The sequence below is a fragment of the Lynx canadensis genome, chromosome A1 (assembly GCF_007474595.2).
Source record: "Lynx canadensis isolate LIC74 chromosome A1, mLynCan4.pri.v2, whole genome shotgun sequence".
NCBI classification, from domain to species: Eukaryota; Metazoa; Chordata; class Mammalia; order Carnivora; family Felidae; genus Lynx; species Lynx canadensis.
In genome coordinates this window covers 125492731-125515628 of record NC_044303.2, presented here as the reverse complement: position 1 = coordinate 125515628, position 22898 = coordinate 125492731, and the positions used below count along the sequence as shown (strand labels likewise).

The following is a 22898-nucleotide window of genomic DNA, read 5'->3' as shown; positions in this document are numbered from 1 at the left end:
AATGAATGCAAAAAGAGATGATGGTTTACACAACTATATACACCTGTAAAAACTCAGCCAACCATACACTTAAAGTCAAACTTCTATATGTAAAATATATAGTACAATAAACTTGACCAAAAACCCTTCACAACTATCACCCATCATTAACTTCACAACGATGTTGTGAACAACACATGGCTCAGTAAGAACTTCTGAATAAAAAATTTAAATTCTGAAGAAATATAAAAATGGAAAATAAGTAAAATTATCTGTTCACAGATGACATGACCTTTTATGGAGAACACCCTCAAGATTCCACACAAAAACTGTGAACAAAAATAGCAAAGCTGTATACTGATCCATACACAAAAGTCAGTTGTGTTTCTGTAACAATAAATAATCTGAAAAGGAAATTAACAATTCTATTTACCATAGTATTAAAAAGATAATACTTAGGAATAAGTGTAAAGAATAAACTTAACCCAAGAAAGCAAAAAATTTCCACAAGACAAATATAAATCATTGCTGAAAAATTTTTAAAAAGACCAATAAATGTAAGGGCATCCTATACTCCTGGGTTAGAAGACTATTACTAAGATGTGAATATTACATCCAAAGCCATCTACAGGTTCAATGCAATCCCTAGCAAAATCCCAAAGGTATTTTCTGCAGAAACAGTAAAACTCATCCAAAATTCATATGGAATCTCAAGGGATTCCAAATCACCAAAACAATCTTTAAAAACACCAAAGTTGGAGGTTTCATGCTTTCTGATTTCTAAACTTATTACAGACTTGCAATCATCAAAACAACGTGATACTGGCATAAAAACAAAGGCCAATGGGGCACCTGGGTGGCTCAGTTGGTTAAGCGTCTGACTTCGGCTCAGATCATGATCTCACAGTTTGTGGGTTCAAGCCCCGCATCAGGCTCTGTGCTGACAGCTCGGAGCCTGGAGCCTGCTTCAGATTCTGTGTCTCCCTCCCCTCTGGCCCTTCCCCTCTTGAGCTCTGTCTCTCTCTCTCTCTCAAAAATAAACATTAAAAAAAAAATTTTTTTTTTTTAAACAAAGACCAATGGAACAGAAAGCCCAGAAATAAATCCCTTCATATACAGTCGATCCTTGAACAATGCAGGAGGGGTAGGAGCAACAACTCCCCTCCTAACACAGCTGAGAATCCATGTATGACTTTTGACTCCCCATACTTAATTACTAATAGCCTATTGTTGACTGGAAGCCTTACAGATAACAAAAAGTCAATTAACATATTTTGTATGGTATATATTAGACATAGTACTCTTATAATAAAGCTAAAGAAAACATTAAGATAATCATAACAGAAAATACATGTATATTACTGTGAAGAATGTGCATATAAAATGGGACACAGGCAGTTGAAACCTGTGTTGTTCAAGAGACAATGCATACTCAAATGATTTTTGACAAAGTTTTGAGATATCCACATGCAAAAGAATTAAGGTAGTCCTTGCAACACAAACAAAAAACTAACTAAATGGATCCAAGATCTAAATGTAAGAACCAAAACTACAAAACAATAAGAAGAAAACACTCATGACATTAAGTTTGGCAATAATTTCTGGAATATGACAATAACAGTACAGGAAACTAATGGAAAACAAGAGATAAACTGGACTACATCAAATTTAAAGCTTCTTTGCATCAAAGAATACAATCCAAAGAGTAACAAAGGCAAACTACAGAGTATGAGAAAATTATTTGTAAATCATAGAAGATTGAAAATCCACAACACATACAGAAATGCCACAACTCAGCAACAACCTGATTTAAAAATGGGCAAAGTACTTGAATAAACATTTCTCCCAAGAGGATACACAAATGACCAGTAAGTACATGAAGAGTCAACATCAACTAACCAATACAGAAGTGCAAATCAAAACCACAAAGAGATACCCACTTAACAACCATTAGGATAGCTACTAACCATAAACAAACAAATTCTTGAGCACCAATGGTGGGAATGTAAAATGGTATAGCTACAGTGGAAAAATAGTATGGTAGTTCCTCAAATTAAACACAGATGACCATATGATCAAGCAATTCCAATTCTATCAAACATTTCCTAATACTCTTTCAAAAAGGAAACTATGGAGACAAAAAAAAAAAAAAAACCAGGATGTGTTAGAGCATTAAATATTCTTATGTAAGGAAAAGGTAAAAGGTGAAGCCATCTGGGAAGTTACTGATGTTTTCTATTTTTTATCCCTACACTATTTTTTAAAAAAAGTCTGGAACATGACAAATCATAGACATATTATTTACACTAATTCCCAAGCACTGCAGACCTGTTTAAAACAAAGGCAATTCCGGGGTGCCTGGGAAGCCTCTGTCTCTTGGTTTTGGCTCAGGTCATGATCTCGCAGTCTGTGACTGAGTCTCACAAAGAGCTCCACACTGTCAGTGCAGTCTGACCTATGCTGTGATGGCTAATAAATTCCTAAGTAGGAAATTCCTTAAAAAATGCTTAATGTAATATGTTGTTCTCATTAAGAAAAGGCAATTTAAAATGAACCTGAATGATTCAGGTCCTCTTACCTGTTCACTAATAACTTGGAATTCTCTCATTTCATCCTCAGTTAAGGGAGCACACGTTTCATCATTTTCACTGTCTTCTTGCCAGCCCATCTCCTTTAATAATCTGAAAAGAGGACAGGAAATAAGTAAATGAGAGCTTCTCCCAAGTAAGATAATTCCACTTATATTATGTGCAAGAAAACACCATCCAGATCCATTACACACAGTCCTCAAAATACATAAAGAGCCTTTTTACTCTGTTTTTGAATCTTTCTGAAAATGAACCAGTAAGGTTAAACCCCAATAAGCTTCAGAATAAATTGCACAATTGCTTTACCTTGTTGTCAGAGGTTCTCTAGGCTGGAAATTTGCAAAAGGGTCTCTAGACACTGAAAAAATTTTGCTAAATTCTTACACTAAAAGTAAAAGCAATACTCCTCATTTTCCTTAACACCACAACAATCCATCACATTCTTAGCTACTCATTAAGTTTTTTACTTTGAAGACAAAAGACTGAGTTATGTAACCCCCTACTTTGCATTTTATACTGTATTTTTCTGTTGATACCACCTGTAATCAACCTTAACACATAATTCAATTTGAAACTGGCATTATGCTCTACAATAACAGAAAGACAACTTTTTTAAACACTCTTAACTAGGATCCAAATAAGTAAAATCATAAGGTTATTCTCTTTTCCTTCCATGTTTTAAAGAAAATACCTCCATCTTAGGCAAAGAGAATCCCAAAGGGGAGAGAGGGGGAACCAACCACTTTCTCCACTCAGGTAAACACCACCACCATAGTCATAGCTGATGCATCTGACTCAACAATTTCAAAGTTTCAGCCTCTTTTATATATATATTGCATGTATTGGTCTGTTAATAATTTGTTTTCTAATAATTATGTCTCTTAAATATTTGTTACTCTATGACTACCCATCTTTCAACTTGAGCCTGCCACAAGAGTCCTGTACCTTTTCAAATAATCTCAGAATATCAATGTTCAGAGAATCTGAATAAAATTTAACACTACACTTATATTCTACATGTAAAAAGATCAAGATCACTGAAGTAAAATAATGTGCCTACCTGACAGTAAAGAAGGAAACAGAATTCTGGTTTCCAGCTTCCCAAGTTAGTATATATTGTACCAAACCCTCTAGATCAAAATGTCATAATCATCGTTAATTACTATCCTTTTAATCACTTAACACTTCTTTTCCAACACAGTCTTCACTCTTTAACCTAGATGGCTTCCCTGTGGAATGGTATTTTCATTCCCAATGCTATCCAGTCCAGAGTCTACATATTTAGATTGGTAAAGCAATCTAACTACTTTTGCTAGATACTCACTTGTTTCACTATTAAAAACTGCATGTTAACCAAACAATAATGCAAACAAAACAAGTTATTTCAAATTGTATAAAAGACAAGTATTCCTAAATGTCCATTCTCACATCTTTCCGCTTCCAGAGGGTGTAACTGTTAACTGTTCCTGAAATAGCTTTCAAAACAAATAATTTTCCCCACAGTTAGGAATATACTGTGACTGTTATTTGTACCTTTACTTCTCATTAGCGTTTCTCCTTGTGCTCTTTCAAACTACTACCAAATCACCCTTACACCACTTTCACAATAACTACATACTAAGTGTTTCTAATGGCTTTCCACTTCCTCAAGAACAAACTCCTTAACTTTAACACCATGACCACAAATTCAAATTCCTTACGTTAGAAAAAGCATAGGTTTAGAAGCAGAAGACTTGGGCCACAAACAGGTAAAGAACAAAGATAAATTCCTTCACTTCCCTGAGCTATTTCTTCATCTGAAGCAATGACAGTGCTTGACTAATCTGGAAGGCCCTGCCTCTTCAACATCATCTCTAATTCCATTAAGGACTATACTCTCCTGTCAAGATACTCCACTCCTTGCTCCTAAAACAAATGAGGTTATGTATTCAACCCTAAACATCCCTTCACACCCTCTTCTTCCAAAATGACTATCCAGTTATCCACATTAATAAGATAATGTTTCACCTTTAAAGATTTAATTTAGCTCTGAATTACAACTTTCTAACTGGTACTCAAGCTATGAGATTTACCCCAAACTCCCCCTGAATTTCTCTGGCACTCATTTGTGCTAATTCATTTGATGCTTTTAACAACAATTACCCCCTCTAACATTCAAGCTATCTTCACTATCTGGATGATATATTGAAACTTGACAACTGGGGCACCTGGGTGGCTCAGTTGGTTGAGCATCCAACTCTTGGTTTTGTCTCAGGTCATGATCTCACAGTTTCTGAGTTCAAGCGCCACATGTGGCCCTGTTCTAACAGCACAGACCCTGCTTGGGATTCTCTCTCTCCCTCTCCCCTTCCCCCATTCACACTGTCTGTCTGTCTCTCTCTCTCTCTCTCTCTCTCTCTCATAATAAATAAACTTAAAAAAGTAATTAAGAAACTTGACACCAAATTAAAAATACCGTATTTTTCCTATTTTACATTTTCTATAACTTTTCATTTTATATTTTAGTTTACACATGTGAGCAACACAATCTTCATCCTTGTGATCTGTATCGCTGACACCTGGTTTGTTAAATTCAATTAATGTAAGTACTTAATATGCACACAACTTAAGAACTAAAGTTTACAGGAAATCTAAAGCCATGGAAAAGAAATACCACCTCCTTTTCAAAGAAATAAAACCCCACATCTAGAAGAAGCCATTAACTTTGTTACCTAAAAAATGTATTAATATATTATCTGTGGAACACATACACAACATATACTATATTAAGCAGAAAGAAAACTCAAGCTAAAAAATTCTGGCTTCCACTCAGGTCATGATCTCAAGGTTCAGGAGATCAATCCCTGGATTGGGCTCACTGCACCAAGCCCACATGGGATCCTCTGACCCTCCCCCACTCACCCTCTCAAAAATGAATAAACATTTTAAAAAGTTAAAATGTTTCCAAAGCGGGGCGCCTGGGTGGCGCAGTCGGTTAAGCGTCCGACTTCAGCCAGGTCACGATCTCGCGGTCCGGGAGTTCGAGCCCCGCATCAGGCTCTGGGCTGATGGCTCAGAGCCTGGAGCCTGTTTCCGATTCTGTGTCTCCCTCTCTCTCTGCCCCTCCCCCGTTCATGCTCTGTCTCTCTCTGTCCCAAAAATAAAATAAACGTTGAAAAAAAAAAAAAAATGTTTCCAAAGTAGTAGTAGGTTTACTTCTTTTTACTGACTTGGAATTCTTTTTAGAACACACAACATTTCCACAAAATAATATTAGATCTTAAAAAAAAGACATATATATATAATGAAATATTCATTTAAGTAGTCATCATTGATAATCTCCTTATGCAGCATGGGTTCCCACCCATCCCCGCTACAGCTTATTCCAATTTAGAATGTTCTCTTCTTGCTCTATTTAGCTTGGTTCCTAAACCCTATTCTCTCCATTTTCTCCTGTTAATCACCACCAGAGGACCAAACTGTATTGAGGTGTGGAACTTCAATCTCTCTTCCCGGAGTCTTCATGAATCAAAGAAACCACCAAAATACTTCCTACACTAAATAGGTCTGCAAATGAAGAAATAATAATGAAGTGTTAAAATTAAAACACTCATTATAGGTATTGGGGTTATCAAGAATATTTTCAAACAAGTATGGCTCAACTTTCTTTTGCTACAAAATACTGAAGGCATATATAAAAACCAAAAGGCATTAAGTTTCAACTCTTTTTTACCACAGTCTTAAGAGATTTTATAGGTAAATAATTTACCTTTATTTTATCGCCTATACTGTATCTCCCCTAAAAGAAAACTTATCTTTTACTATCATTAGAACGTCTGGTTTGTATACTTTCCTTTCTATGGACAAGACTTCTTTTCTATCAACTGAGTAGAAATATTTAAAGGACTACTGGTAAAAATGGAAAGTGGAAAAAACATCTTTGGGTACTAACAAAGCAGAGTCTAATTAGGTGTGCCCATGTGACCAATCAACTTCATTCCTAGTAATGTTTTATACACACTTACACAAATGTTTACGGATATAAATACAAGGATGATCGCACCAGCACTACTTATAAAAGAGAAACAGAGAGAGGGATCCCTGATAGAGAAATTGTGTCACAAATTATACCTATACTACAGAACAGTAGCTTCAAAGGGGGTATATAAGATGATATACTAGAATAATGGGAAAAAATACTGGAATGTCTACTTATGCCTATCTTCTAAAAAAGGAATTAATGCTTACTATTATTTTCTGCATCACAGGACATTGCAGACATTACTCAGCCTAATCTCAGTCACAATCTATATAGTATGAGGTAAATGGGAATTCTACAACGGGTGGGAATAAAAAGTGTAGTTACTGATCCATTCATACTAAATGTACAGTAATAAAATATAGTTTGCCCAAACAAGGAAATTTATAGATTTATTACCTAGTTAAGTCAGCTCGAAATTCATCTAGCTAAATTAACTCTCATCAAAAGGGCATTTGCATTGATCATCAGCCAATTAAATTATTCTAAGGAAAAATGAAGTCCAAGTTAGTATGGGATTATAAAAATCAAAACAAATGCCTGTATTCTAATATACAATAGTTACAGCTGCATCTAAAAAGAGCAGAACATACTTTGGTAAAAGGGAACCAAAATCATCAGGACAATAAATAATAATGAACTGGGCCAAAAAGACCAAAGACTTAAAGGAGTCTTTAATATAAATTTTTAAGTTATTCCACAGTAGGTATAGCCCACTTCCCCTTGTCTTAGAATTAAATGAAATTCTCTGAGAAATGGCATTAAACCAAACACAAAGTCAAGTTGATCACTAAGGCAGTTAACAAGTATCACTTGACACTTAGCCTGGTCCCAGAAGGTGTTAAGAATTTTTAGTCAACAACAATTCAAGGGCACCTGGGTGGCTCAGCTGGTTAGATGTCTGGCTCCTGACTTCTGCTCAAGTCATGATACCACAAATCTATCAGTTGGAGCCATTCAACTGATAGCCATTCAAACTATCTTGATGATATAATGAAACCTGACAACTGGGGCACCTGGGTGGCTCAGTCAGTTGAGCGTCAGACTCTTGGTTTTGTTTGGGTCAGGTCATGATCTGCAGGTTCCTGAGTTCGAGCCCCTCGTGGGACTTTCTGCTGACAGCACAGAGTCTGCTTGGGAATTTCTCACTCTCTCTCTCTGCCCCTTCCGGCCCAACTGTCTCTCCCCCTCAAAATAAAATAAACAAAATTTTTTAAATTTCATCTTACACAAAGCAGTTGCAGACTAATACATGATGATATAACTGCATATATTAGCATTTTCTTGCTTTAGAAGTTGTATTGGCAAACTGCATAAATATGTATGGAATCAAGCTTATAAAAATGAAAACTGTAGACTGAACAGTAATCTAAAATAATCCTAGTATCTATGGCAGAAGAGCTTAAGTTTTGGTGCCATAATTTCTCCCTTCATGGAGGAGTTAAATCAGTTGAAGTATATTTATGTAACACAACTAAAGTCTTCTTTTAAAATTAAAACAAACAAAACAATCAAAAGCAATTAAGCAGAAGTCCACAAATTTTTCATTTACTAATGCTAAACCATGTGGTTTATTTCAAGACCACATGAAGGGTAAGGCATTTCTACAAAAAATACCTGTTCTTAACTATAGAGTTATGGGAAGGCCGGGAGAGTAAGGGGGGAGGCAGGACAAACATTCACTCACTCACTCTCACACACACACACACACACACAAACTGGTAACAGGGCTTCATCAAAAGTTTTTTATTTCAAACAGTACCAGTGAGACAGTGAAAAGACAACTCACAATGGGAAAAGATACCTGCAAATTATGCCTATGATTCAGGACTTATATTCAAAATATATAAAGAATGTTTACAATTAGACAAATACTTTAAACATGGACAAAGAATTTCAACAGAAGTTTCTTCAAAAAAGACATACAAATGGCTAATAAGTACTTGAAAAGATGTTCATCACTGTCAGTTTTAAGGGAAATGCGTATTAAAGATACCTCTTATTATCCACATATTAAAGATACCACAAAAAGACAGCACTTCATTTCATTTCCATTGCAATGGCTAAATTAGGGATACCTAGATGGCTCGGTTGGTTAAGTATCTGACTCTAGGGGCCAGCTCAGGTCATGATCTCACGGCTACCCACTTGTGCTCTCTCAAATAAAACTTAAAAAAAAATTAGAAAAAAAAAAAGCATGGCTAAATTACAGGCAGATGGTAACAAATGTTGGTGAGAATATGGAGAAACTGGAACCTTCATATAATGCTGATGAGAATGTAAAACAGTACAGTCATTTTGGAAAATAGTTTGGCAGTCTCAAAATGTTAAACATATCAATTCCACTCCCAATATCTACCACCAAAAGGACTAAAAACATGTCAGTACAAAACACTTGTACATGAATGTTCAGAGCAGCATCATCAATAAGTACAAACAACTCAATTCTCATTAAAATTAATGAACAAAATGTGATAGAACCATATAGTGCCCTGTGAATAAAGATAGTGACACATGCTACAATATGAATCTTGAAAGCATATGCTAACTTAAAGAAACCAGACATAAAACACCAAAGTATGATTTTACTTCTATAAAATATCCAGCAAAGGCAAATCTATAGATACAGAAAGGAGACTGGTGGTTACCTCGGACACAGAAAAAAGAGAGGAATAAATGCAAGTGAGCACAGATTTCTCTTAGTGGAGATAAGATTGTGTTGACAGTTGCACAACTTTGAATATACCAAAAATCATACAATTGTACACTTAAAATGGGGGAAATTTGTGGTAAATAACTCAATGAAACTGTTAAATAGATCACAACGTTTCCATACTAATATCAAAATCCTGTAAAGAACACAAAGAAAAGAATAAAAATGAATACTAACCTGTGTTCTGCCTCAAGCGAACTTGAAAGAACATCAGTTTGTGGGAAGGTTGAAGACCGAATGATCTGCTGGGAGATTACTGAGGCATTGCCATTCTCTTGTGGAATTTCATTTTCATCGAAGTTTCGGTTTATATCCCTTTCTTGGTGAGTACTATTGCTGTTATGCAAATTAAATGAGTCGTCATCCTGGTTTAGGGGGAGTTAAAAAAAAAAGAATGAGACAGAGAATACAACTGCTAAAAATTTTAATAGACTCTTGTTACATTTCCAGACAATACATAAATGTTATAATCATTAAATTTAGGAGACATTCTCAGACCATGTAAACTTAAGCTGTGAAGGATACCCCAAAGCTTTCCAACTATTTCTTCATGACTATTCAACAAAGGCACATCAAAAGGATGAAGCTAGGCAATGTGGAAAACAGAATAAAACATTTTTGCACAGGAACACCAGAATGAGCAAAAACTGCTTCAGAAAGGAAGTCATTCTTTATGCAAATAAACAAACTAGCGTTGCTTTCAGGAAGATGATTATTTTGATAAAGTTTATTCAAAGGTCTTAAATGATTATTTGTCTAAATAGTTCAATGACATGTTAATGTCAAACCAAGAGTTACTACAAGTTCAATTACCTTCTCTGAGCCAGCATGACTTTCATCTTCGTGTTCCTCTTCTACTCTATCCCTTTTCAATGCTTTCAAAAATTCACTCTTCTTATCAGTGCGCATACGTGTCAGTTTGGTTAGACGAGGTTGCTGATTAAGTTTGTCAACAGGTGAAGAGGAATTTGAGCGATTACACTAGAAAAAATTCAGGAATATTAATAAACATGTAGACAAAGCGTATCAATATAAAGTTCACAACTACCACAACTTCCTATTTCATCTTTATTCACAAAACAAAACTGATTTTAAGTCTATTTTCTTCTATACCTGTATGTTTTATCTACCCCAGTGAATGAGCAGATTTTCTTTCTTCTTTTATAAATTTTTTTTTTAACATTTATTCATTTTTGAGAGACAGGGAGACAGCGTGAGCAGGGGAGCGGCAAAGAGAAAGGGAGACACAGAATCCGAAGCAGGCTCCAGGCCCTGAGTTGTTGGCAGAGCCCGATGTGAGGCCTGAACTCACGAACCGCGAGATCATGACCTGAGCTGAAGTGGGACACTCAACCGACTTGGCCCCCCAGGTGCCCCAAAAGACTTTTCTTTAAAAAAAAAAACAAAACAAAAACAAAACGATTTTGTTATAGCATAAAACAATTAAGGTCTGGCAATACTAAAAACTACTGTTTTAAATTAAGAGGGTTTTTTTTAATTACTTTTTTTTGAGAGACACAGAGAAGGCATGTGTGCAAGCAGGGTGTGGGGAGAGGGAGAGAAAGAATCTAAAGCAGGCTCCACACCCAACACAGAGCCCGACCATGACATCATGATGTGAGCCAAAATCAAGAGCCAGATGCTTAACTGAATGAGCTGCCCAGGTGCCCCCTAAATTAAGAGTTTAAATACAATTTTATAAAATATTCTAAAGCTATTTAAATATGCCTAAAATACATATAAGAGTGGTTTTTAAAACTGTGTTCCTCAGTTTTAGGGTCCTAAAAATAGTTCCAATAAAACCTATTTTATAATTATTTACACACAGATACACAGAGGGTTTATCAGGTAGGATTTCACCAAGGAAAATATTTGTGGTTGGGCAGGAGGGAGGTAGGGAGAGACCTGTACTAGAGTCCTTTTGTTTTGGGGGTTCTGACAGTGGAATACATTAGAAAATAGAATGTTACAACTCCGTGTCACAAAAATTTGTAGCCATGGAAAACTACCGTAATGCTTAACTATTGGCAACACTATCTACAAACTATAAGGAATCTAAGCCACAATTACCAGCTATGAATGCTGATCCCTTCATTCCAGTTCTAAATTTCTATGATTATGACAGGCTATGATGTTCCAACAAAGTACTGAGAGCAATTTCAAATGTAGCAACATAGTCACAAGTGTCTTTTGACCCTCAACTAATCAGAGAACTCGATGGTCTAGAAGTTTCAGAAACCTGGCCAAATGACAAAAAAAATACTTAAGCTACCAGGCATATTAAGTCCATAAAGTAACAATATGCACCTTCCCCTCCCTCTTCTCCTCTCTTGCCCCTTAAGTGTTAACACTAATAAAACATGTTAATAAAATAATGAAATGTCCATCATACCCAATGGAAGATTATATAATACAAATCCTCATTTTCAGTCAAAGTTCAATCCTACAGCATAGCCTAACTCTTAACACAAGTGTCAAAACTGCAACTGTCATAATCCTTTCCTTAAAAATTATTTGTGGCACTGGGAAGCCTAGGTGGCTCAATGGGTTGGGTGTCCAACTCTTGATTTCCACTCAGGTCATGACCTCATGGTTCCTGGGTTCGAGCCTCGCATCGGGCTCTGTGCTAACAACTCAGAGCCTGGATCCTGCTTTGGATTCTGTGTCTCCCCCTCTCTCTGACCCTTCCCTGCTTGTGCTCTCTCAAAAATACATTAAGAGGGGTGCCTGGGTGGCTGTCAGTTAAGCATCCCACTTCAGCTCAGGTCATCATCTCAGTTTGTGAGTTCAAGCCCCACATCAGGCTCTGTTCTGACAGCTCAGAGCCTGGAGCCAGCTTCACATTCTATCTCCCCGTCTCTCGGCCCCTCCCATGCTCATGCTCTGTCTCTGAATAATAAATAAACATTAAAAAAATTTTTAATAAACTTTTAAATATATACTTAAATTATCCATACTTAAAGTGCAAAACTGATTAGCAAAGAGCAAAGTACTTGGGGCGCCTGGGTGGCGCAGTCGGTTAAGCGTCCGACTTCAGCCAGGTCACGATCTCGCGGTCCGTGAGTTCCGAGCCCCGCGTCGGGCTCTGGGCTGATGGCTCAGAGCCTGGAGCCTGTTTCCCATGCTGTGTCTCCCTCTCTCTCTGCCCCTCCCCCGTTCATGCTCTGTCTCTCTCTGTCCCAAAAATAAATAAACGTTGAAAAAAAAAAATTAAAAAAAAAAAAAAAAAAAAAAGAGCAAAGTACTTGAATCAAGTTTTAGGGAAGAACTAAAATATCTCATTTTAATGTATTCATTTAATGAATCTATGCCTTTTGTTCACTATTACATTGTATGATTAAGATATGTTGCATTCCTCAGGAATAATTTTAAGTAACATACCTCTTTCACTGAAGTTGTTGATGGGCTAAAATTCTTGGCAGTTGATTTAAAAGCATTGAAGTTGCCAACACCATATGTAGACTCATGAGGGAAAGAAGTCCCAACTTTATTTTCTTTAGTTTGGCTTTTCCACTGAGTAGGCTAGAGGAAAACATCAAACATTAATGTCTATCAAAAACAGATTATTCAGAGGAGAAAAACAAAGTGAACACAATACAGATGACTGTGTGTGACTCATAAAAATAATTATTGTATTACATCTTAATCATTCCTACATATTTCTCTTCTTTTTCTACAACTAAAATCAAAGCCTGGTATTTAGACAAAAAACATCTGACTACATTACTATTTTTACAAGGTCTTACAAACCTAAAGTCAGGTTTGTTTTGCCTAATATCAAGAAAACACAAGTACGAGTTCCAAAAACCTAACACTGAACACCAAGGAAACAGCACTATATACTATATTTAGCAAAACAAAATTTTATAGATTTACTACCAATAATATAAGAAAACACATACATGAGCAAACACACACATCATTTAAAAGATAATTAAAAGTAATGATACACAATGGGTGAACTCTTTCCACTTTAAAGTCAGTATCCCACCAACAACCCCTCCCACTTTGGTATAAAATTTTTTAACATTCTATTCTCAAAGTAACCCAATTGGTACCAACTTAAAACTTGCATTTTAAACAATTTAGAACTTACTTTTGTAGGTGGAGCAGCAGGTTTAGGGACTAAGCCTTTATAAACACTTGGACCAGTCCCGTTCTTAACTGGTTGTGACTGAAGATTTCCTACCACTGGGAATCCAGATAGCTGTAAGTCTTTTGTATTACCTTTCTTAATGACCAGCATCCTTGGAGCTCTAGATTTAGGATTCGGAGGATATTCTGCATAAATAAAGCACGAGCAAGAGTTACATACAGTTTAAATTTTAGCATAAAATTAAACCACACACACACACACACACACACACACACACGCACACACACACACACACACAAAAACAGCATAATCCAATCCTTGATTATATTTAAAAATAATTGCTGCTTCCTGGGCAAAATAATTAAGCTAAATAAGTATAAGCTATATTCCTGCTTCATAAATAAAGCTAAAACATAAACAGAATATAGCAAGGATTGCACAATGTCAAGTAATACAAATGAATTCAGCTGAACACTGGCCTAAAACGTTAATTAAATTTTTTAATTGCAAATTTCATTCTAGTCTCCTAAGGCTTAGAATATAAAGTACATTATATTTTCCTCTTCTCCATTTTCAAAAAATAGTTTTTCTAACTCCTTCTCATTCTTATCTCACTTACAAAGTTACTATCAATAAACAAAGAACTATAGTCCCTCAATTTCTAAATTGCTACTCAAGTTGTGACTAATAAAAAACAGAATTCTATTTTCACAATACCAAGTCATTCAAATATTTACTGGCCATCTAACTATAATGAAGGCATTATGTAAGTTATAGGGTAACAAACTCAATTCTTCTGAAGATAGTACTAGGAATAATTGCTAACAGAGCTGTTTTCTCAAGAGAAATTCAATTGCTAAAATATGAAAACCTGCCCATAGAGTTTAATTTTAATCCCAGAATTTAGTTAGTGTAGGTATTACACGTGAGCATGTTCACAATTATTGTGGTGAAGTATGTCTTTCTTCCTTTACAAAAATTCTCTAAGTGTCAGTTTCATAGTTGAAGAGTTTAGAATAAAAGAATTAAGGGGAGAAAGCTTAGGAAATCTAAATCAAGATTAGCATTGTTTATTAAAGAAGTTCCTGTGACATGCTGAGTTGCCTAAATGTTTGTGATGATGCCCCACCTCAAACAAACCAAACCAAAATTCCTAGTGGATCATCTCAAAAACTAAACAAGGACTTATAGGGGCATGAAGAGACTCTCAAACTTCATCTGAGGCTTCAAAATCTTCAAAATATAGAGCTGGTATGCTACTTCATTTTACTGCTGATGTATAAAAGAACAAGAACCTAGAGCAAACTGAGCAAATCCTCTTAAAAGTTAAACACATGGCTAATCTACTAAGGCAAATATTCCAACTTCTTGGATGCCTTACAAGGCCCAAGGAATAAAGGCTAAGAAAGAAATCTTTGGTCACACAAAAACAGAAATTAAATCAGCAATATACAGCTTTTCTAAAGAACTTACACAATTAAGTCAACAAAACAAAAATTAAGTATAAAGATGTTTCAGGGTGCCTGGGTGTCTCCGTTGATTAAGTGTCTGACTCTTGATTTTGGCTCACGTTATGATCTCACAGTTCATGGGATCGAGCCCCCCATAGAGGCACTGTGCTAACAGCATGGAGCCTGCTTAGGATTCTCTCTCCCTGTCTTTCTGCCCCTCCCCTGCTCAGACGCATGCGTGCTCTCTCTGTCAAAATAAGTGAAGAAAAAAGGAGAAGAGGAAGAAGAAGAGGAAGAAGAAGGGAAAGAAAGATCTCACAGATGAAAAAAGAACCCTAGAAATAGCACTAAACCATTTAAGCTTTGCAATTATTCTGGTAAACAGATGATGACGGTGAGAATAAAACTGGGGGAAAAAAAGATTGCTAAAAGGAATCTCAAGAATCAGTAATGACTGATACTGGGAAATGCAAAAGGCAGTAAGAGTTTGCAAGGTCTCAGAAAGTCAAGTGCTGAAACAGAGGACATTTCTATCAGTACACCACAATTAAAGAAGTTCAAACATGGCTGATAAGCACACTTCCAGTTCAAAATGGCCCATTAAGCACACAAGTTTACCTTCTTTACCTTAAAGTAGGTCCTATGTTAAAATTACTATAATGGAGGAAAACAAATACAACAGGAAAAGAGTCACCATCATCAGCAAGGGGTGATGTCAACCCACATTTATGAAGAAGTAAAGAAAAAAACTTTTATTGAGTGTGCACAAAGGAACCTAACAGCTGAGGATGGGACTGATCCACCCTTGAATCTTGGATTACAGACCTGTACTTGAAAAAGCCACACATGGCAGAGGGCAGAAGTGAAACTTTTCAAAGATCAATCGCTATGAAAAGAAAGTTACTAAAGGAAATCCTAAACGATGTACTATAGGCAGGCGAAAAATGATCCCACATGGAAAGCTGAAGGTTCAAGAAAAAAATAAAGAAAACTTCTGTGTATAAGCAATCATTAATCAAAATTAGAAGGCAGAAGAGAAAGAGCAGACAAGCAAACAGGTATGTTATCTTTAAACCTCAACATACTTCCTGACTACTAAGTTCACTTTCCTAAAACTGGATTCCTGGACATCTAGAGCAAAAAATAATGTGGCTTTTTCCTCAAAGAAGCCTTCAGGGCAAAGACAGAATATTCTATAAAGAAGGAAGGTGAAGGGACATGTGGCTGGCTCAGTCGGTAGAGGATGCAACTCTATCTCAAGGTCTTGAGTTAAAGCCCCACATTAGGTGTGAAACCTATTTAAAAAAAAAAAGAAGAAATGTGAAGCCTAAGAAATAAATCATAGAAGACTAAGTAGCAAAGTAAGTACAGTACAGAGGTTAAGAACATGGACATTTACACCAGATTTATAGAATCTTGCTCCAACTCTATTAATTCTCTCATCTATAAAATGAAAAATAGCTCCTGTCAGAGAATTACTGTAAAATATTTTAAAATACTAGAAAAAAAATCTAGAAAAGTCAGACTATCTCCATTATAGTATGCTTCCAATTATATTTCAATATTGTATTAAACTTTAAGTTTGATTTACCAAATTACAGAAGATGAGAAAAATTCTAACAGAAATAAACACAGACTAACCTATATCCTATGTAACTATGCTGAATATACTACATAAACCTGCCCATTTAATAACAAGAGCTCTTAATAGCAACCATTACAATAAAAGTAATGGAAAGGATTATGGCAGCACTAACTGTCCAAACTTTGAGTCATTTATATTACAGTTGACCCTTGAATAACAAGGTCTGAAATGCACCAGTCCACTTACATGCAAGTACTTTTCCAATAAATACATAAAAGTATTATATTTTTCTTATGATTTTCTTAATAAGGTTTTCTTCTCATAGCTTACTCTGTCACAATATACATGTAATACACAATATATGTTTTAATCAATTATGTTATCGGTAAGGCTTTCAATCAATAGTACACTATCAGTAGTACTTAAGTCTGGGGGGCGGGGGGATCAAAAGTTATACAGGGATTTTCGACCACAGGGGTGGGGTAAGAGGCATTAAGGCCCCCAACTCCTGCACTGTTCAAGAGTCAAATGTACTTATAAACATGTTCATCTGTTCAGATTCTCCCTACAAATTCTGACATTAATCTTTCAAGTGCTGAAGCAGTTAGATTCAAACAGTATCCAATGTCTCCTTCTATTCTTTCTCCATTTACTTTGTCAACTGGTTAACAATATGCAAACACTTGTATTAAAAAAAAAACTAGAAAGTAAGTGATCTCAGTGACTTCCCTCTGTAAATTACACGTCCATATTATTTCCAACTCAGATAAGCAGGCATTGTCATTGAAATTTAAGTTAAAACACCTGAAGGCAAAGGAGTTTTAGATTTTTATATACCTGTTTTCTGCCACCCTCACAAACTATTATCTGACAATAACTGACTTTAAATATCCCTTTATTTCCTTGTTATTTATACTCTCCCAATATCTATGGATACAAGAGATTTTTTTTTCTTAAATACAAAGTCAATGGTGGGAGGAGGACTGGCTCAATTCTTTCTAGAAAAAAACAATTAAAATACTGCCACCTATAATACAAACTAATTTGGCAACATGTGTAGTTAAGAGCAAACATTTCAATTCTTCATCCTCTTGTCTTTCACTACATTCCCTCCAAGTGTCTTCTATACGTTTTCTGATTCAATCACTTATTACTTTATTCTTTGATCTCTACCCTAAAAATTCCTCTTTTTTTGCCTTTTAATGAATCCACAAGAATATCCATCACTTAACTAGATTTGAACATAACTTAGCTAACGTTCAGGTTCATTAAACAACTCTAACATGATCAAGTGTTTTACATAGATTGATTTACACAATAATTTTAATATTTTATGCAATTTAATATTTATACTGCTTTTCTCATTACAATTGTGATCACCCTCATCTCTGAGATGAGAAAATTCACTCAGATTAAGTAATCTACCCAAAAGTCTAACCATCAGGTAAAACACCTAATGTTAGGGGCCCTGATCTATCTCATTCCATAACAAATGTCCTTAACTACTATATTATACACTAGTGGGGAAAATGGGAATTCAAGTATTTACTGCTATGCCAAATACTTCAAATTGTTACCATCCCCAACTAAAAATAAGCATACGAGGCCTGTAACTAAATGGTCAGAAAAAAAGTCTGCGTACTACCAAGTGAGAACAAAGTCCACCCTTTTCTGATGCCAAGTTACTGACTTGCTTTCATGATCTTGACAAAACAGTTAACTTTAATGGGTGAACAAAAGCATATGGCCAAATGAAGGGTGAATCACATGTGAATTAAGTTTTCACACTAATTTGAAGAAGAAACTTAGTCACATAAAATACAGTAATACACAAATATCAAACCCAAACCTCAGCAATAAAAACAAATTCCTATTGTGAACACTAATTTTAATGCAGAAAACTAAATGTTTCCGATTTAAAGAAACTGACGTGGTTTGAATCTTTTTGGTTTTCAATTTTTTAATGTACAAATCTGTTTTGTTTCACAATAGAAGTTTGAAACAAATGAGTTTCATTAACTTATAACGTAAGCCAACAATAGGGGTATGGTGTTTTTTCTTTAATAAGGCCCCCTACATCACTCATACTTCTAAAAGAACTTACACGATGAACAAATAATACTTCTAGCTCTGACCAAGTAAAATTGACTTCTGTCAAGTTGTCTAATCAAACTCTATTAATTTTCCCTTATCAACCTTTAACGTATGTTGCATTACCTTTTTCTTCTTGTTCTAAGTTTAAAAACTATTTTCGTAAGACATTCAAGGAAAGTGGAATCATTTCCACATATAAACTACCAACAGATACTTTTACAAAGAAATTCGGTAAGGATTATTCCTTTCTCCTAATTCTACTTACAGAGTTCCTTTAAAAAACAAAATTCACTGGCTTTCATCATAATCGAATTCACTTAATGCAAACATGCATGTCACTCAATGTGTATGCTTTCGGCTACTATAATTGGAATTCTTTAGAAAATAACCCATCTTTAAGAAATAGTCACCAATTTGCTTTTAGAAAGCCAAACAAATAAAATTCTTAAAAATGAATATTGATGCTCTTAAGTAGTATATCAGATATAAGCAAAAAACAGGAAAGCTCATCAAGTTATCAAGGAATAGACACAAAAATAAATGCTAAGTTTAAACAACATTATGCTTAAATTAATTACTATAAGTGAAATTTTTCATTATTTAGTATCTTTAGAACTAAATGTCAGACTCTGCCAATAATATACTGCTGACATAATTCATCAACACAAAAACAGCCAGTAGTACTTCTGAAAACACACAAATCAACAATTACTAATTATGTATCAAATTGTATACAAACATATACACATCATTTTTTCTCTTTCTCACCTCCCAAATATATCAGTCACACAACTGAGTATTTTAAAATGGTCACAGGCACACTCAAGTACCTTTTAGTTTTCAAGTATTAAAGATATAGATTAATTTAGTAAGCCTTAATCTTGGACACCCAACAACAGTGCTCCTGATTAAGATCAAAACAATAAAAAAGTCACAGATATAAGCTGCAGGAAGGTGTTTTTTTAGAAGCTAAATAAGTTCTAAGTAGAATTACACTTATGTAATTATATTTTAAACAGTTTAGTTACTTTCCCTCAAGGTATTTTTTTTTAATTGGGATATTTTGTTTAGATTCTTGCAATTTCTGATCTACAAAAGGACAGTTTCAGGGACAAACTGGTTTGTTTAATACATATTACATTTCGGTTATTAAATTTTTACTTACCTGGAAGGAAGTAGCACTAGAAAAGTTCTATTGAAGTCTTTCCTAAAATTCTCTCATGTCTTCCTCAGGAACATTGCTATTTTAAATGTTGCAATGGGGAAAACGATATTTGGGAACCCAGGGGGGAAAGTGAGAAAGGAATAGTGAAGTGTAATACAATGAAAACTTCATTGTATTCCTATGGGAAGTACTGGGAGTTTAACAGTTAATCAAGCCACAATTAACCATTTTCTTTTTTCTAATGCAAACACACTTCTTAGTTTACCTAAGGCACAGAACATCTTCCTTTTAAACATCTTTTCAACTAGTGCTCAAAATCCTTAGACCAACCCTGAAACAGTAGAACCAAAATCTTTATATTAATACATTTTATTCTCAATATTTTCAAAGATGTACTTGCCTTTAAATCATTTCTAAAATTATTAAATTAACCAAGGATCAGTACCAATAGTATCTATAGGTAGTTTTATATGACAAAAGCTCACTGACATTAATTTTTTATTTACTTTCATTCTAATCAAATCCAAATTATTCCTAATTTCTTAAGAGACTCTATTTAACACCTTCCAGGTGGTTCTATATTCTTATGCAATCAGCTGTTCCCAGAAAAACTGAATAATAAGGAAACATACCTAAGAGAGGAGCTTGGGAGATTTTTTTGGTTGGGTATGTGTGTGTCTGGGCGTGTAGGCCTGGGGAGAGTGGTAGAAATACTAATTTGCAATACAGAAAAAACAATGCCATTCACATGGTTCTAACAAAAGTGTCTGACCACCCCCACCCCCACCCTCAAAAAGCCCTTAAATAAATCGGGAGATCAAAAGAAAACAAAGTAATGCCCCAGAGTTATCACCCATAAATACATTAAAGAACAGCATAGGAAGTGGCAAAGTTTAAAATAATGCCTTTATCATTAGCACTAGTATGCTGTCACAAGCCACAATCCTTTTATTTTGGTAAGTTGATAATTTTCAATAGGAAAATACAAATGAACATGTGTATAAGTTCCAAAGTGGATTCGTCACCTTTGAATTTGGCATCAAATAATTAAATTTATTTTTCAGATATCAAATCTTCATATTTAAAATTTTTTCCATTATTTTAAACTTCACTTGAATCTTTAAAAAGCTGTCTGATTTGTACTATATGAGTGCGCTTTAATCTTCTGTAAGATGCTATCAAATTAAACTCAGCAGTTTTAAAGAAAAGGGGTTATTACCAAAAAAAAAAAAAAAAAGTCATTAAGCTCTGACAATCAAAAAGACAAATAATTCCAGATTAGTTCCATAGGCAAATTTATACAAGTATTTAATACTCTCTATGTATAACCATTTTCATAAGTAAAAAGATTAATTTTATGTCACACTATGATTAGAAGTACTTATCTTTTCAGTTTAAGTTTTCAACTGTGAAAAACTAAAAATTAATTTAAACTAAGTTTTTTGTTTCCTTAAGATTATCAGGCTGCGTTTGAAACAACATTGATTCATTACATTAACTTACAACCATTAAAAAAACTCGTGAGTATACTTAATGGTACTAATCTGTGCAAGTCAAGTATTTCAAATCAAACTCCTTCTATCCCCAGTATCTTTTTAAAAGGTAAGTGCTACCGTTCTGTGTAGCTGAGCACTCAAAAAACATATTTATAAGAGTAAGTTTAATTCTAGACTACTCTTTATTTTTAAAAACACAAAAAAGTGAAACATACAAATAACATTTTATACCCCTCAAAGTTAAATTAAAAATTACTTACCCCATACACCTGCAGCTAATGATTTATTCTGATTTGGTTCTCTTTCATATTCAGGATTTAAAGATGGCTGAAAAAATTGGAATGAAAATAAATGTTCACGCTGCTCACATTTTTTAAAAATAAACCTTTTAAAAGTAATCTCAAAACCATACTGATAAAAACCCTGATATGATACGATGAACTCTTAACTATTAAAGACCATTCAGGAACCTCACTAACTTATTCTGCTAACCAGCAAAATGGTTACTATCTATACTCACTTCTACTAAAGAGAAAACAAGGAAATGGTCTTTAAATATTCTTATCCCCAACTACTTGAGAATGCGTGGATTTAAAAAAAAAAAAAAAAAAAAAAGAGCAAACAAGACAATGTGGTTTTTTCATTAACTGGAAAAAATCACCCTTTCTTAGCCTAAGGTCAAAAGCAAGGAAGAGAAAAATCAGACTACTCCCAACAGGTGTTAGGTTTTCGTTGCTGGATGCATTCGTTGTAACACACTCATTCTCAAAACAAAGTACAAATTTTTATTTCAACAAGTGATTCACAAGATATTAAAAAGTGATTTCAGCATTGAATGTGTACTCAAAACCAATTTTAGAATCCTAAATTTCCAGGTATTTTCTGTTACCTAGCAACAATGCCTGCCTTAAAGAAGGTATTTAACACATGTTGAATAAAATGAATCTTGATATATTTTACTTACCAACAAAAGTAAACTATTTACACTCTAATGACATTACTGTAAATAAAGTCCCAAAAGACTATACATGCATACCAGTATGATTCCTTGATACAAACTTAACAGGACTGAGAAGACTTTCGTGGAAGCAATAGGTGCTTTCTAAAAAATACAGTATTAGAAATTACACTATAGGTCTATCTATCTTCAGGGCTAGGATCATGACCTCGGAAGCGATCAGCAACAGCGACAAGGCTGTTTTAACAAAGTAACAAAAACACTATCTTTGCTAGTCACAGCTACCCAGTTCAAGACAAGCCATCATTTTCTTCTGAACTAATACCACTATTTCCTAACTAGTCTCCCTGCTCTCACTCACTGTTATTCATTCAAGATTGAACAACTAAAATACTCTTCTAAAAAATTAAAATCAGATCAAATGATCCAAAGTTTTCCTTTGATCCAAAGGAGCTTCGTCCTACTGCACCTGTAATTAAACTGAAAGTCTTTCCCTTTACCTGCCCAGGTCCTACTCAATCAAAACCTTCTGCTACCTCTCTAATCTGGTTGAATAGTCACTTTACCCATACTGACCTTTTCCCCCTCAAACATTACAAGCTTGCTCCCCCACCTTAGGCCCTCTTCCCAGGATTAATAGAGCTGACTCCTTACCAACCAGGCCCTAGATTAAATGTCACTTCCCTAGAGAAATGTCTCCTGATCTCCAAAAAGTAGCCGTCCTGTCACTTTTTACCTAAATTTTCTACAAAATA

At 34.8% G+C, this 22898-nt stretch overlaps 1 protein-coding gene across 4 annotated transcripts in view; it reads right to left on the bottom strand.

Moving 5' to 3' along the window:
* GPBP1 (GC-rich promoter binding protein 1) overlaps positions 1-22898 on the bottom strand; it is a 77792-nt gene that overhangs the window by 5074 nt on the left and 49820 nt on the right. For 2 of the 4 annotated variants that reach the window (XM_030321308.1, XM_030321298.1), the window contains exons 6-12: positions 21446-21512; positions 20322-20381; positions 13395-13579; positions 12680-12820; positions 10112-10279; positions 9476-9663; positions 2558-2660 (exon numbers count right to left, since the gene is read on the bottom strand). In XM_030321308.1, coding sequence (XP_030177168.1) covers positions 2558-2660; positions 9476-9663; positions 10112-10279; positions 12680-12820; positions 13395-13579; positions 20322-20381; positions 21446-21512 — 912 coding nt within the window. The remainder of the gene's footprint in view (positions 1-2557; positions 2661-9475; positions 9664-10111; positions 10280-12679; positions 12821-13394; positions 13580-20321; positions 20382-21445; positions 21513-22898) is intronic. The other 2 variants (XM_032593169.1, XM_030321318.1) reach the window with 1 other exon arrangement.